Below are 12,645 nucleotides of genomic sequence, written 5' to 3'. Positions count from 1 at the left end.
TAGACAAAAATGTTAAACAACACAACACATAGTTTTATGTTAAGTGTGTGATTCTAGCATGCTCAAAAATTTGGTTCTCTTCTGGAGATCAGGCTAATTTATATTATTAATTCAATTCATTCCTTTCTCAGAAAATAATATTAATAAATAGACAAATTATCACAAGTTTAAAATCTGTTAAGTCAAATTAATAAAAGATCACTGTTTGTATAATTTAATAAATTTGGGGGGCATAAATATTTTGTAAATACAAACTAATGATCTTTTTAATAGCTACCAACTGATTAACATCCAAAGTCCTCAATATTGACATGAATAGAAATAGAGCTAAGGCTCTCTGATATCAACATTTTTTTGGAAAAAATTTGACAACTTACGGTATAATGTCAAAGGACATCTAGTGTCTGGTAAAATTACTCAAATTGCAAATGACAGCTATTTACTAGATTGAAAAAAAATCACACCATTTTTAACTGTTGGAGAAATGGGTGAATGCTTGCTCTGGACAGAATTGTGAATCTCAATGGCTATGGTCAATGTCACAAAAATTGCTTATAAAATTTATAAAATCACTTCAGGTTGAAAAATAGGCTCTTTATACTTGTTTAAAAGTAAGACTTAAGAATAGTGCCCCGTCCTCTAAAGGCAGCTTATACATACCACCAAAAACACAGTCCTTGGCATTGTACTAGAAGATGTAAATCATGGCACCATGTCAACCAACCAGGCATTTTACCTGAAGTTTCCTTGAAAGGTTTTGATTGTTGTGCACTTACTTTCAACACTATAGTATCTACCAAAGCATTGCAATATAGCTACTCACGTAGCTAAAGGGGCCTTCATGTCCTTACTTTCGCTTGCATACATCAGTGAAGAAAGCCCCTGTAGGCGGTCTCCAGGAAAACCCAGCAGGTTGATGATTTTGAGCAGGTTTGGGGGCACCATGGATATGCAAAGGTGAAAAAGGCCATATCCAAAGCTAACAGCACCTTTCAGTCTGTTTAGAGACTCCTCAGACACCCCTTCAGTCACAATGTGATTATCATTTGCAGCATCAGAGGTCAAGGGTTCTTCAGTTAGCTTCTTCTGATATAGTTCCTGGAGGGCATTGATGTCCAGATAGCATTTATTGTAAATTTTCCAGGCTTTCCTAAGGATCCACCCACCCTTTATATAAGCTGTAAAGAGAAATGGAGAAAAACATGAAAAAATAAACATTCAAAAATAATTTTTCTATATTAATAATAAAGAATATTGAAGAACAAGTCTGAATCTCGAGCAAAAATTCTAAAAGGTGAAAATTATCATCTATTATTGTACCTTCTTTTCTTTGTAGGGCTTAAATTCTTTATTTGTTGTCTGTTTACCTTTACTACACTGGAGAACCCATTGGCAAGAACCATGTATTATTTTGTTCACTATTGCATCAAGCCCTTCATACATTAGCTAGGCCATAGAATACAATATATACAGAACGAAAGAATGAATGATTGCGACCATGCAAGCATCACTTGAATCTGACTTTTTTTTCATGTGTTCTGTGAAACATAAGCCTCCATCACGTCTCTGAACTTCCAAGGAGCTTTCCTGATAAACCTCTTTTATTAATGCTTACATCTGCCTACCCTGTGTTTCATTTCTCCTCAAGAACAAGTTCTAAGTAATTCACTGCTAAATTTAGACCCAAGCACCAAGCATAGAGACTTGCCAAAAAAATTGAACAAGCAAACAAAAAGGATTAATATTTATTGGGTGAACAAATGGCCAGTTTAATAATAAAAAAAAAAAAAAGTCATTACATGTTAAATGCGGAAATGCAAAGAATCCTCAATTCATCTCGACCTAATGCCTATTAGTGGCTTAACCGCATTTTATTGGGGTGGCTTTAATTGGTGTATGACAATAGTGCTCACCATTTGCTCAGCAGCGAGATCTAGTGAAGGGGAGTGACAAAGAAGCAGCTATACTTCACACCAGAAGGTGAAAATTTATTTTTAAAGCTGTTTGCATTATTTCCCATTAGGGCAATTTTTCTTGACAGAGCCCTCCAGAGAATATGTGCCACAAAAAGGACTTCAGAGATAAGACCTGGGATCCATCCCCCTCAATGTCCCTGGCCCCTCTCAGATAAGCCCTCAGGTCCCACCTCAACTTCTTCTGTAAACATGTTTCCCTTCTAATGAAGAAGGGGAGGGCTAGTTGATTTATTTGTGCTTATCTGAGTGCATCATCACCACATTTCTGAGAAAGAGGTCTTCTGCAGGGAATTTTCTGTAAAATCATTCGGTCGTTAACGGCAGAAGAGCCCTCATCCACTTCGCCCTGTTACCAATACGGCACCAACACTCTGACCCAATGTACAAACAGAAGACATGAACTATCCTAGGCTCCCAAGCCCTTTAGAACCGCAGGAAAAGGAGTTCTTAAAGAGTTATTTGTAAATTACAGAAAAAAAAATACATAACATATCTGATTTATAAGGGTCTAACTACGGAACTGAAAGTGATCTAAGAATATATGGTATGTGTGGAAAAAGAGTTAACACAGCAGGCTTACCGCTATCCTTTGAGAGACCTGCTTATGACGCGTTGTTGGCCCTTGTCTGGCATCTGGGAACTTGGATTTGGAAGGATTCCCACCATTCACAGAACTGATATGAGTGGCTCACTGTGCCTACATTATTTGTATAAACAATGTATTTTATTTTAAACACCTGCTTTCCTCTGGAAGTCTGAAATCTGGGTTTGTACAAAGCAGAGGGCGTCTACGTAGTAGCACCCCATAAAAACTCTGTGCCCGGAGTCTCTAATGAGCTTCCCAGTTGGTGACATTTCATCTGTGCTGTCACGACACTCATTGACTTGGGAATTAAGCATATTCTATGCAACTCCACCAGGAGAGAACCCTGGGCGCTTGTGCCTACTATTTCCCGGACTTCGCCCCATGCACCTTTTTCTTTGCTGTAATAAATCAAAGTCATGAGCATAATTATAGACCGAGTCCTCCAAGCCAACCATTGAACTTGAGGGTCTCGAGGACCCCCAATCCATGGAATAAAGCTATGATTTTATTTAAATGTATCGATTTCCTAACAAATGATGACTGACTATATCTCCTAAGGGGTCACAATGCAAAACACAACCATTCCACAAGTTCTAGATCATTAATTTCCTATAGCCTAAATGCACTGAAAAGAATGCTGTAAGATAGGATGAACGAGCAAAACAAATTGGTCAATACATGCTTTTCAAAAAGAGAAGTATTTTTATAACTTTATAATTATAAAATAACATGTTTGAAACTACTTTCACTCAGTTCAATTTAACAAAAATATTTACTGAGCAAATACTACATTTCAGGAACTGAATAAGAAATACAACATAAATCCTGCCTTCAAGAGGCTCAAAGATTTTTTACCTCCTAAACAGAAGTACTGTGGGAAAAGAAAGGTTTGAGAAAACGATGGAACTTTCTTGTATGCTAGCAAAGTGTTCGGGCTGATCCAATATGCTCCCAGATGTGAAAGATGAATCTCAGTCATAATTCAAAAAGCCAAAGACTGAATAGAAAAACAGAAAAAGGAAAAAAAAAGAATAGGAAACTAACATATATTCGCATATATATTCTTGAGAACGCAAAAGCAACTGGGATCTAACTGAAGAGAAATAAACATTGGTATGGATGTTAAAAAATGAAAGATAAAGAAAATCTGCAAAATCTTAAAAATATTAATCAGCTATTGATTCCTCTTGACATCTAAGCAACACAAAAAAACTGAGATATAATCTCAGCCCTCGAAATGCCCATGATACAATCAGAAAATAAAACATGAAAAAGATAAATGTGCATCATAAGACTGTGTGTGTGTGTGTGTGTTTATATGCTCCATTAGATCATATATAGAAAAATGAAAACAAATAATGTTGAGATTATGGGTGAATTGTTCTTTGTTATTTCCTTTTTGTTACTTGATTGCTTTCAATGTACTAAATACATACATAAATTTGAAAGTGCAAAATAAGTTGCGGGGTCTTAGAAGAAAACTTTACTTCTCAGAAATTTTCCCTCTAAATTCTAGACCACCTGGCATCCATGCCCAACTGGAAATTTAGAGGAAAAAATTAACTCCATTTTATCCTGCATTTTTGAGGCTACTGCACCTTTATTAAGGGAATGACGCTCCCATCTAGGGAAAGGCAGCATTCCGGGAGAGAGAAACAGGAGTGCAGGCATGAAGGCACAGACAGACGAGGTGTTAGAGGCAAAGTGAAACAGGGTACACGGGGACAAAAGGGTTTAAGGATGGTGCGCTCAGATTATGGAAGCCCCTGGTGTCCAGCGAAGGAAGGAGACCTTCCAGATCTCAGCTGGGAGATGTTGGAGGGAGAGAAAACCCTGCCCCCTTATCAGAGACGGGAGTGAGGTGAGGGGGTTCTTCCTGGCAAAGGGCAAGCGTTGCTTGGAAGATGAAAATACCAAGTTATACCAAATTAATCTTGGAACAAATTTTGTAGATGTTTCAGTGGAGACTCCACTGAGAGCTCTTACCATAGCATTTTGTCTGTTCAATTGTCAGAGATGAGGCTAGTTAACCCTACAACAGAAGCTAAGTCAAGGCTCGCCTTTCATATTATCCACATAAGTTTGGAAGGGAAAAGATGATTTAGTTTTTACTAGTCAGCTTACCTCCTCATAATTATCTTTACGCCCAGTTGACAGACTTCCAATAGACTGGCTTCTCTAATCAAAACTATTCTTGGGGCTTCTTGGGGCTCAATATCATGCGTCTCCTTTCTGAATGGCATCACCCTTTCTTTAATTTACATATTACAAAACCACCATGTGCTAGGCAAGGGAACCATATCAGGTGCCAGGGACCAAGAGGAGAAAATAGACTTCCATTCTTTATAGCCCTGCTCAGAGGCAGGATCAAGGATCCTGGGTCCTCCCAGGCAGACATCAGAAACTGCTCATTCCCTATGCAACCTCTATGACTGACTATGTCTACTAGTGAAAGTACTGAGGAAATAGGGAAGATGGGGAATATATAAAATGGAGTTATTACCAAGATGCTAGAATTATTACTACCATGAATGTTAAGGCATAAAGCGATACTTTATTCTTATTCTAACTAGCCTGGGAACTTAATTTTTTTTTTAATTTTCCAGTCGTACATCAATGCCTGGATATACATCTGGACCTCCAGGTAACCCTCTCTAATTACCCCCTGAAGGACCCACATATCCAGACTTCCTGGCACCCATCTTCCAGACCACCTGGCATCCATCATCCTGACCATCTGACATCTGACTGATAATCATTCTGGACCAATCCTACGGCTAAGAATGCAGGACTAATAATTCTCAAGAATGTACTTTTTACTATAAGAACGTTTAACTTTTCTTTCTTCTTTAGAACACTTCTGGGTTTTTGCCTAGCTGGGTATTTCTAGCAAAGCCTCCAGACTCTAAGTTTGTTCAACAGTATCACCCTGGATTATAATTTATTCCTCTTTCTTCCCTGCCTAACTATCGATTACCTCAGGGCAAGAGCTACATCTGATTCATCTCTAGACCATTAACACCTATCACCTCACAATGTCTGACACATAGTAAGTGCTCAATAAACATGGGTGGAAAAGATAGCAGGTAGGCACAGGTCTCTGCCCCCAAGAAATTTACAGCCTAACAAACACGTAAATAAAATTTGTATTGCTGTGTGATGAATGCTCTCACTAGCTATGTATAGGGCACATACAGAGCAACAAAGGCCAGAGAGAAACATAGACAGGGTGGGGTTGTTCCAAGCTGAGAGAACAGTATGTCCGATAGCATGAGGCAGCAAAGGGCAATCAGAACTGCAAGGAGCCCTGCTTAGCTAGACACGGTGGCAAGAAGGCAGGGAGGCTAGACAGGGAGCCAGGTTCTCACATGCCACCCAAGGAAAGAATTGGATTTTACCTTGTGAGTGATGCATGATAGGTAAGTGTTGAAAGCACAAGTGTACCAAGTTTTAGAAAGATGGCCAAACAAAGAATGTGACCCAGAGAGGCATGTGAGTCAGCAGCATGCTGTTAAACTATTTCAGGAGCTAGTTTCATGGGACTTAGGGAGAAAGTAGGCATGGGTAGTGAGGGAGAAGGCCTGAGAAACCTGGGTTTCTAGGCTACTCACAGGGTGGTTGCTGAAGTAATGAAACTAAGGTGATGGGAAAATATTGAGAATACTAGAAATTCAGGTATGACAAGAAACCCATGGATCGGGTACTATTCTGTGATCACTAACAAGCTGTGTAAATTATTCAACCTCAACCAAATTATTCAGCCTCAACTGCCTCACATATAACATAAGGAAAACAATCTCATTTGAGGAATATTTACTGAGCATATATTATGCCCAAAAGAGTAAGACCTGAGGCCTATCTTCAAGACCAAAAGGAAATAAAGGTAACATAAAAAATAAGGTGGCAAGTATCATAAAATAAGTTTTAAAATAACTTTTTATTACAAAAGTAATATATATTCACTGAAAAAAAAAAAGCCCTTGAATATTAAAAAAACACAAATAGTATGGGAAAATGAAGACAGAGCAATTCATTATAAAGACGATCAAATGAGGTAAAGGATAAGAACTCTTTTAAAAGTATGACACATTAAAAAATTTACAAAGACTCATGTCTACCTGTAGCTCAGGTGAGCGTGTGTACCATCCACCCACTCAAGGGGTCGGGGAGAAGAACCTATAACGAACATCTATCTCCAAGAAGGAATTTTTCCCCCAAGAAAATTATCCATCAAAAATGTCTTCTAAGAAATGGACTCCAACAAAAAAAGTAAATAAATATTTTATAGTTTAATAACCCAATGGGTTTCTAAAAGGCAAATGAAGCCCACTTTTGGTTATGTTTGTTTGTTTGAAACAAATACTGAGCTATTCATAAAGCAAATGACCACTACATATATTTATTAGAAACCGAGGTTTTCATATATGACAGAATTTCATTTCGATATCAATATTACATTCAATAAATAATATGGCTTCAGGAAGAACCAAAAGCACTGTTAAAAATCTATGACAAACAGGATTATTGATTAATAAGTATCATTATTAAATAAGTAAAGGCCATTTCACAAGGTAACTTGTTAAAAAAAATAGTTTATAGTTGAAATATAAAACAGGTTTGGCTTCACTAATAACCTAAAAAAAAACAAAGAGAGAACACCTGAATGTCTGAGAGAAATTATTTAAATAAATTATAAAATGTTCATATGATAAACTAATAGGCTACTATTTAAAATTATATTTTGAAACTGAGTTATAGGAGAAATATGTATAATATAATCTAGGAGGGAAAAGTAGAATATAAAGCACTCTAGATTCAATTTTGGAAAAGAAATATATAGAAACACAAAATAAATCATTAGCAATAGTTATTTTTCCAAGTAGTGAGATTAGTGATGACTTACTTTCTTCCTTACTTTTCTCTATCTTCTAAATTCTCTATAACAGTATTTAGCAATTTTACAATCAAAATAATTTTAAAAATAAATGCTACTAACTGGTGTTTCTAAATTTCATGAGGACAGGGGCCATGGCCTACGTTTGCTCATGTAACATAGTATCTAGCACATTGTGTGTGCTCAATAATTATTTGATAAATGAACCAATGAATAAACAAATGGACGGATACATTTGCTTTTCAAATTTTTATGTTTTTAGACTTATAGAAGAGTTGCAAGATTAATACAAAGGATTCCAAATTTCCCTTTACCCTAATACCCCAAACATTTTACAACTGATTTATCCTACTCTCTCAACATTTTTCTAAATGGCTAAAATTACCTCCTTAAAAACTCCTTGACCCAATGATCTGGGTCCCTAATACTTGAAGGGGAAAATGTTAGGGAGCTAGTCAGACATGAGTGACAGCGAAACAAAGGAATAGAGGCCCAGACTAGAGACCACCCAAAGAATATCCTACTGTTATTAGAGAATCCCTTCTGCATCCCCAGAGACAAAGGACAGGAGGGGTATAATTTATAGCTGGTTTATAATCTGGCCACAGACACATGTGCAGAAGGTACTACCCTAACCTGCCCACAACCTCAGCCTCATTATATTGTTATTATAATACTACGTTTATGCACAGAAGTTCATGAATCTAATTATAACAGACGGGATTCTGCGTAAGTGCATGTGCACTAAGCCAACTGTTATATAGCAGCCAAGTGTCAATCAAAATGACCTCACTTGCCAATCACCTTTGTAACCACCCATCACAGCCCTAATATAACACACAGACCTCTCCCTTCCATAGGATTACAGCCCTCTTTGCTGAGACCTCACCACTCCCTTGGAGTATACTCTTACTTCTTTTTTATTTTTACCTCCCAAATTCTACAGGGCTACAGTCTTCCTTAGCATAGCTCATCTCCTCCTAAAATAAATTTTTAATAAATCTTACCTCTTTAAAAAAATAATAAGCCCTTGAATGTGAGAAAAAGCAGATAAAAGAAAACACTGGAGCTCCTTTCTTGACGCAAGAGTTCCAGAGAGTTCTGCTGCTTTTTAACATACACATCAGTATAGAACTCCAAATGGACATTTTATACTATTGCATTATAAAAAATTCATATGAACTATGAGGCCTTGACCATTTGTTAGTTAGCTATTGGGAGAATCCTGAGATGAGGATTAAAGAGAAATATAAAACTGAACCAAAGCAAAAGTCCAAAGAACACTCATAAACATAAAGAGAAGGATAAAATCTAGAAAGTCCAAATTTTGGAAAAATTAAATCCCACTTTTGACTTGAGCCAAATAAAAACAAAGCATCCTCAAGTATGAGATAGAGAGGAAGAGACAGAGAGAGGGGAGAATTGAAGAGGACTACTTCCTGGTAGTCCAGTAAGCAAAGTGCATGCTATAACTTAGCAATACATCCTTATTCGTTTAAGGTTTGGAAAAAAATGCTTTTCTGATAGTGAATTTTAACTGATTACCATTTTGAATTTTCTTTTTTTTTTTTCTTTCAAGTAAATCCTATCTACCAAAGTGGCAGGTTTCCACTGTCAGTATCAGAGAAACACATAACCACATAAGCAAAATAATTAGTGTCAATGTTAGGCACAGTCTTACAGCAAGCGATTAGAAACTCGATGTGAGTCTATACTAAAGATATTAAAGCTACAAAATCAGAGATAAGTATTTCCCTTGAACAAACTAATTTAGAAATTATTTTCTCTTCCTCTCTCGAAAGGTTGTTAAAATGTAGGTCATTCAAGTATATTATGAAATCTTTACTATGTACTCATGCCTTCAATAACAATTTTCAGAAAAACTTAAATTTAAAACAGATATATTTCACTGTAAAGGTTATTATGACAACTTTATTCCCACACACACAAAAAAATCTCTATCTATCTATCTATTGATCGCACTGGTAATTTCTCTAAGTATGATAATAGTCTTGAGACAAGAGGATGAACACAGGCTTTGGTACTAAAAGTACTCTACTAAACACACCTCAAGCAACTGTGGTTTCAATTTCTGCAGTTATAAATCCAAGTAATAAATCAGTATCATGCCCCAAAGAAGTGCCACATACATGCAAAGACTGAAAGAAGAGACATTCTTAAAAAGGAGTATTGCCAATTGTGTACACTGAATAGCAAAAGCCATTAAAAATAATGTCCCAGTATACCTGACAATTCTTGTTTTACAAATGAGAGCACAGCCAGATAAACTTGACAGTCAGCTATGATTATCTGCCTCTGAAGCCGATCAACCATAGAGGGGGTGGATTTTCGGACATCGACCTGTTTGGTGGGAAGAAAGTACATGATGATAAGTCACTCGCAAGAACAATACTCCTTCCAAACAACTATTTATTTATTGTACAAAATAATCCCTGAAACATGGCAGCCACTGAAAGCCAAGACCAAATTTATACTATAAACCTGGAAGTTTTATGTTCCTACTAGGTCTAGCTTTGTTTTGTTAACAATACAATACTGAAAAGCATTTTAATGCAAAGACAAATATTCTAAATAATAAAAACAGTTCATGGGAAACAAGAAAGCCAACAGAACTTCAGAGTTTTACCTTTTTAAAAACAATGTAAATCTTACTTATCCAAGATAAAAATCACTAAAGGTACAAAACATTCCCCACAGTAGATACCTTTGCAGCCATCTACCTTCAGGTAGGGCTGATATGAGGGTACGTTCCTAGTGCATGAAACTGAGATGTGAGAGTCAGAAACTTACTACATTTTAGTTAGGAAGAAAATATCCTGGATTTAAAAATAACTTTAAATGAATCACAAATTAAACTTGAAATTTAAGTCCTAACCTCTAAGGTTATAGCTACCTCTGCAAAATACTAGTTTATAGCCCTCACTAAAGGCTGCTTAAATGTAGGTCGTTTGAGTATATTAAGAAATTCACGCTCAGGCATTGAATAACAATTTCAGGCCTTCAAAAACAAACAAAATAAGCAAAAAATAAAAGCAAAAAACTCTGCATTTTATAAGATGTTGGTCTTTATAATCAAGAATGCTTCTAAATGAAGAAAACTCATTCTGAAATAGAACACTGCATTCTTAATACAAAATAAACAAAATAAACAAAATAGCTTTCTTATTTTTTCAGAAATGATAGGATTTTTGCAAATATGCCAATAGTATACATAGTATACATGGCAGAATGACCAATCTCCCCTTTTTCTAGATTAGGACAATTCATCATGGTCACAGTTGTTCCTGATTTAGTCCCAGCACTCATCACTTTGTTTGCTTGGGTAAAAGTCAATCAATCTATTGATGCTTCAGTTTCTTTGCTTGTAATAGCATCTATTCTGCAGGGCTGTTGGAAGGGCTAATGAGATACTGTACGATGTGACGATGCTTTTTAAATACAAGGCCCCATCACAAATTTTAATTATTAACATATGTGCTAGGCATGGTACTAGATGCTGAGAGAAGGCATGGAAAATAAGCTTACAGTCTAATGAGAGAATGCTGACCTTATTATGCTCTGAAGTATAAAGTCCAAGGAACTATAGAAACCTGTAGGAGACACACCCAACAGGGCTTGGGGGCTCGGGCAAGAGTCCTTGGAGAAAATGACATCTAGGAAGAAGTATGAGTACAAACCAGGTCAAGAGGGAGGAGAATGTTCTAGGCAGAGGAAAAGTAAACACTGAGTCAGCCACAGTAAGGAGCTTGGACTTTATTGTAATGGCAATGGCAGGGACACTGAAAATGAAGCCCACAACGTGTTATTTGAATTTTGATGACTATGTTATGGAGAATGAACTAGAGAACAGTTTAAGAGTAGAGGAAGAAATGCCAGGGAAGGTTGTCTTAGCAAGCAGAGATGGTGGCTGACTCGGGAAAAGGGCAGGAGGATGGAGAGAAGTAGATGAATTCAGGCGGTATTTAAGAAAAAATCAACAGGACTTGGACAATGATTAAATGTTGGGTTTGGAGAGAGAGAAATCAAGAAAAACTCCAAACTTTCTAAACCATTAGGAGACAATACCCTTAGCCAATCAGTGTCTTCTTCATGGTGGACACCATAAGAGCGGAGGTGAAGCAACTTGGACTGACATGAAGGAACGCAACTTTTGATGACTGGTTTGTCAGCTAATTGAGTGAAATATGTGAGACACCTAGGCATTGTAGAAACAACAGGGGTAAACAGATGCCTCTCTGAGGCCTACAACTTTTGCACTGGAAGGTACAAGAAAATTCAGGAAAAGCGCAATATGATATTATTACTTTATGTGCAAAGGAAGGCAAGTGAGGCCTGAAGGAAAACAGGTACACAGTTGAATTCCTGAATTATGCCAAAATGCATTGTATTTGAATTACATATATGAAAGCCTTATTACAAAAGTCTTTGTCACATAGCCCATTATAGAAGAAATTTTAAGATACCAAAAGAATATGCTCTAATTGACTCTAATGACAGAATGGGGCTTCTCTTAAGAAATACATTTTAATCAAAAGCCATAAGAAATATTTAGTACTTTCAGCCATATTCTATTATTTTAATTAAATTTGTTGGAGCGACATTGGTTAATATTACATAGGCTTCAAGTACATAATTCTATAATACATCATCTGTATATCGCATTGTGTGTTCACCACTCAAAGTCAAATCTCCTTCTGTCACCCCCTTTACTCTTTTCTACCTCTCCTCTCTCTCCTTCCCTCTGGTAACCACTAAACTGTTGTGTGTATCTATGAGTTTATGTCTGTCTTGTTCATTTGTTGCTTTCACTTTTATATTCCACATATGAGTGAAATCACATGGTTCTCGTTTTTCATTTGACTTACTTCATTTAGCATGATAGTCTCAAGATCCATCCATGTTGACACAAATGGCAGCATTTAATCTTTTCTTCTGGCTAATATTCCTGTGTGTGTGTGTGTGTGTGTGTGTGTGTGTGCACGCGCGTGCATGTTTACACAAACATATACATATACTTCCTCTTCTTTATCTAATAATCCATTGAAAGACACTTGGTTTGTTTCCATGTCTTGGCCACCATGAATAATGCCACAATGAACATCAGGGTGCATATATCTTCAAGGATGTTTTCAAATTTGGGGGGTAGATACTCAGAAGAGGGATTGCTG

General features: G+C 36.7%; 1 protein-coding gene across 3 annotated transcripts in view; it reads right to left on the bottom strand.

Moving 5' to 3' along the window:
• The window catches only part of TTC39C (tetratricopeptide repeat domain 39C), an 87,545-nt gene that overhangs the window by 34,146 nt on the left and 40,754 nt on the right, over positions 1-12,645 (bottom strand). For all 3 annotated transcript variants that reach the window (XM_016118717.2, XM_016118790.2, XM_036229919.1), the window contains exons 4-5: positions 9,703-9,817; positions 824-1,178 (exon numbers count right to left, since the gene is read on the bottom strand). In XM_016118717.2, the coding sequence (XP_015974203.2) occupies positions 824-1,178; positions 9,703-9,817 (470 nt within the window). The remainder of the gene's footprint in view (positions 1-823; positions 1,179-9,702; positions 9,818-12,645) is intronic.

This window comes from Rousettus aegyptiacus, unplaced genomic scaffold, assembly GCF_014176215.1.
Source record: "Rousettus aegyptiacus isolate mRouAeg1 unplaced genomic scaffold, mRouAeg1.p scaffold_m13_p_12, whole genome shotgun sequence".
NCBI lineage: Eukaryota > Metazoa > Chordata > Mammalia > Chiroptera > Pteropodidae > Rousettus > Rousettus aegyptiacus.
The sequence above is the reverse complement of the archived record's forward strand: the minus strand, read 5'-3'. Positions and strand labels throughout refer to the sequence as shown.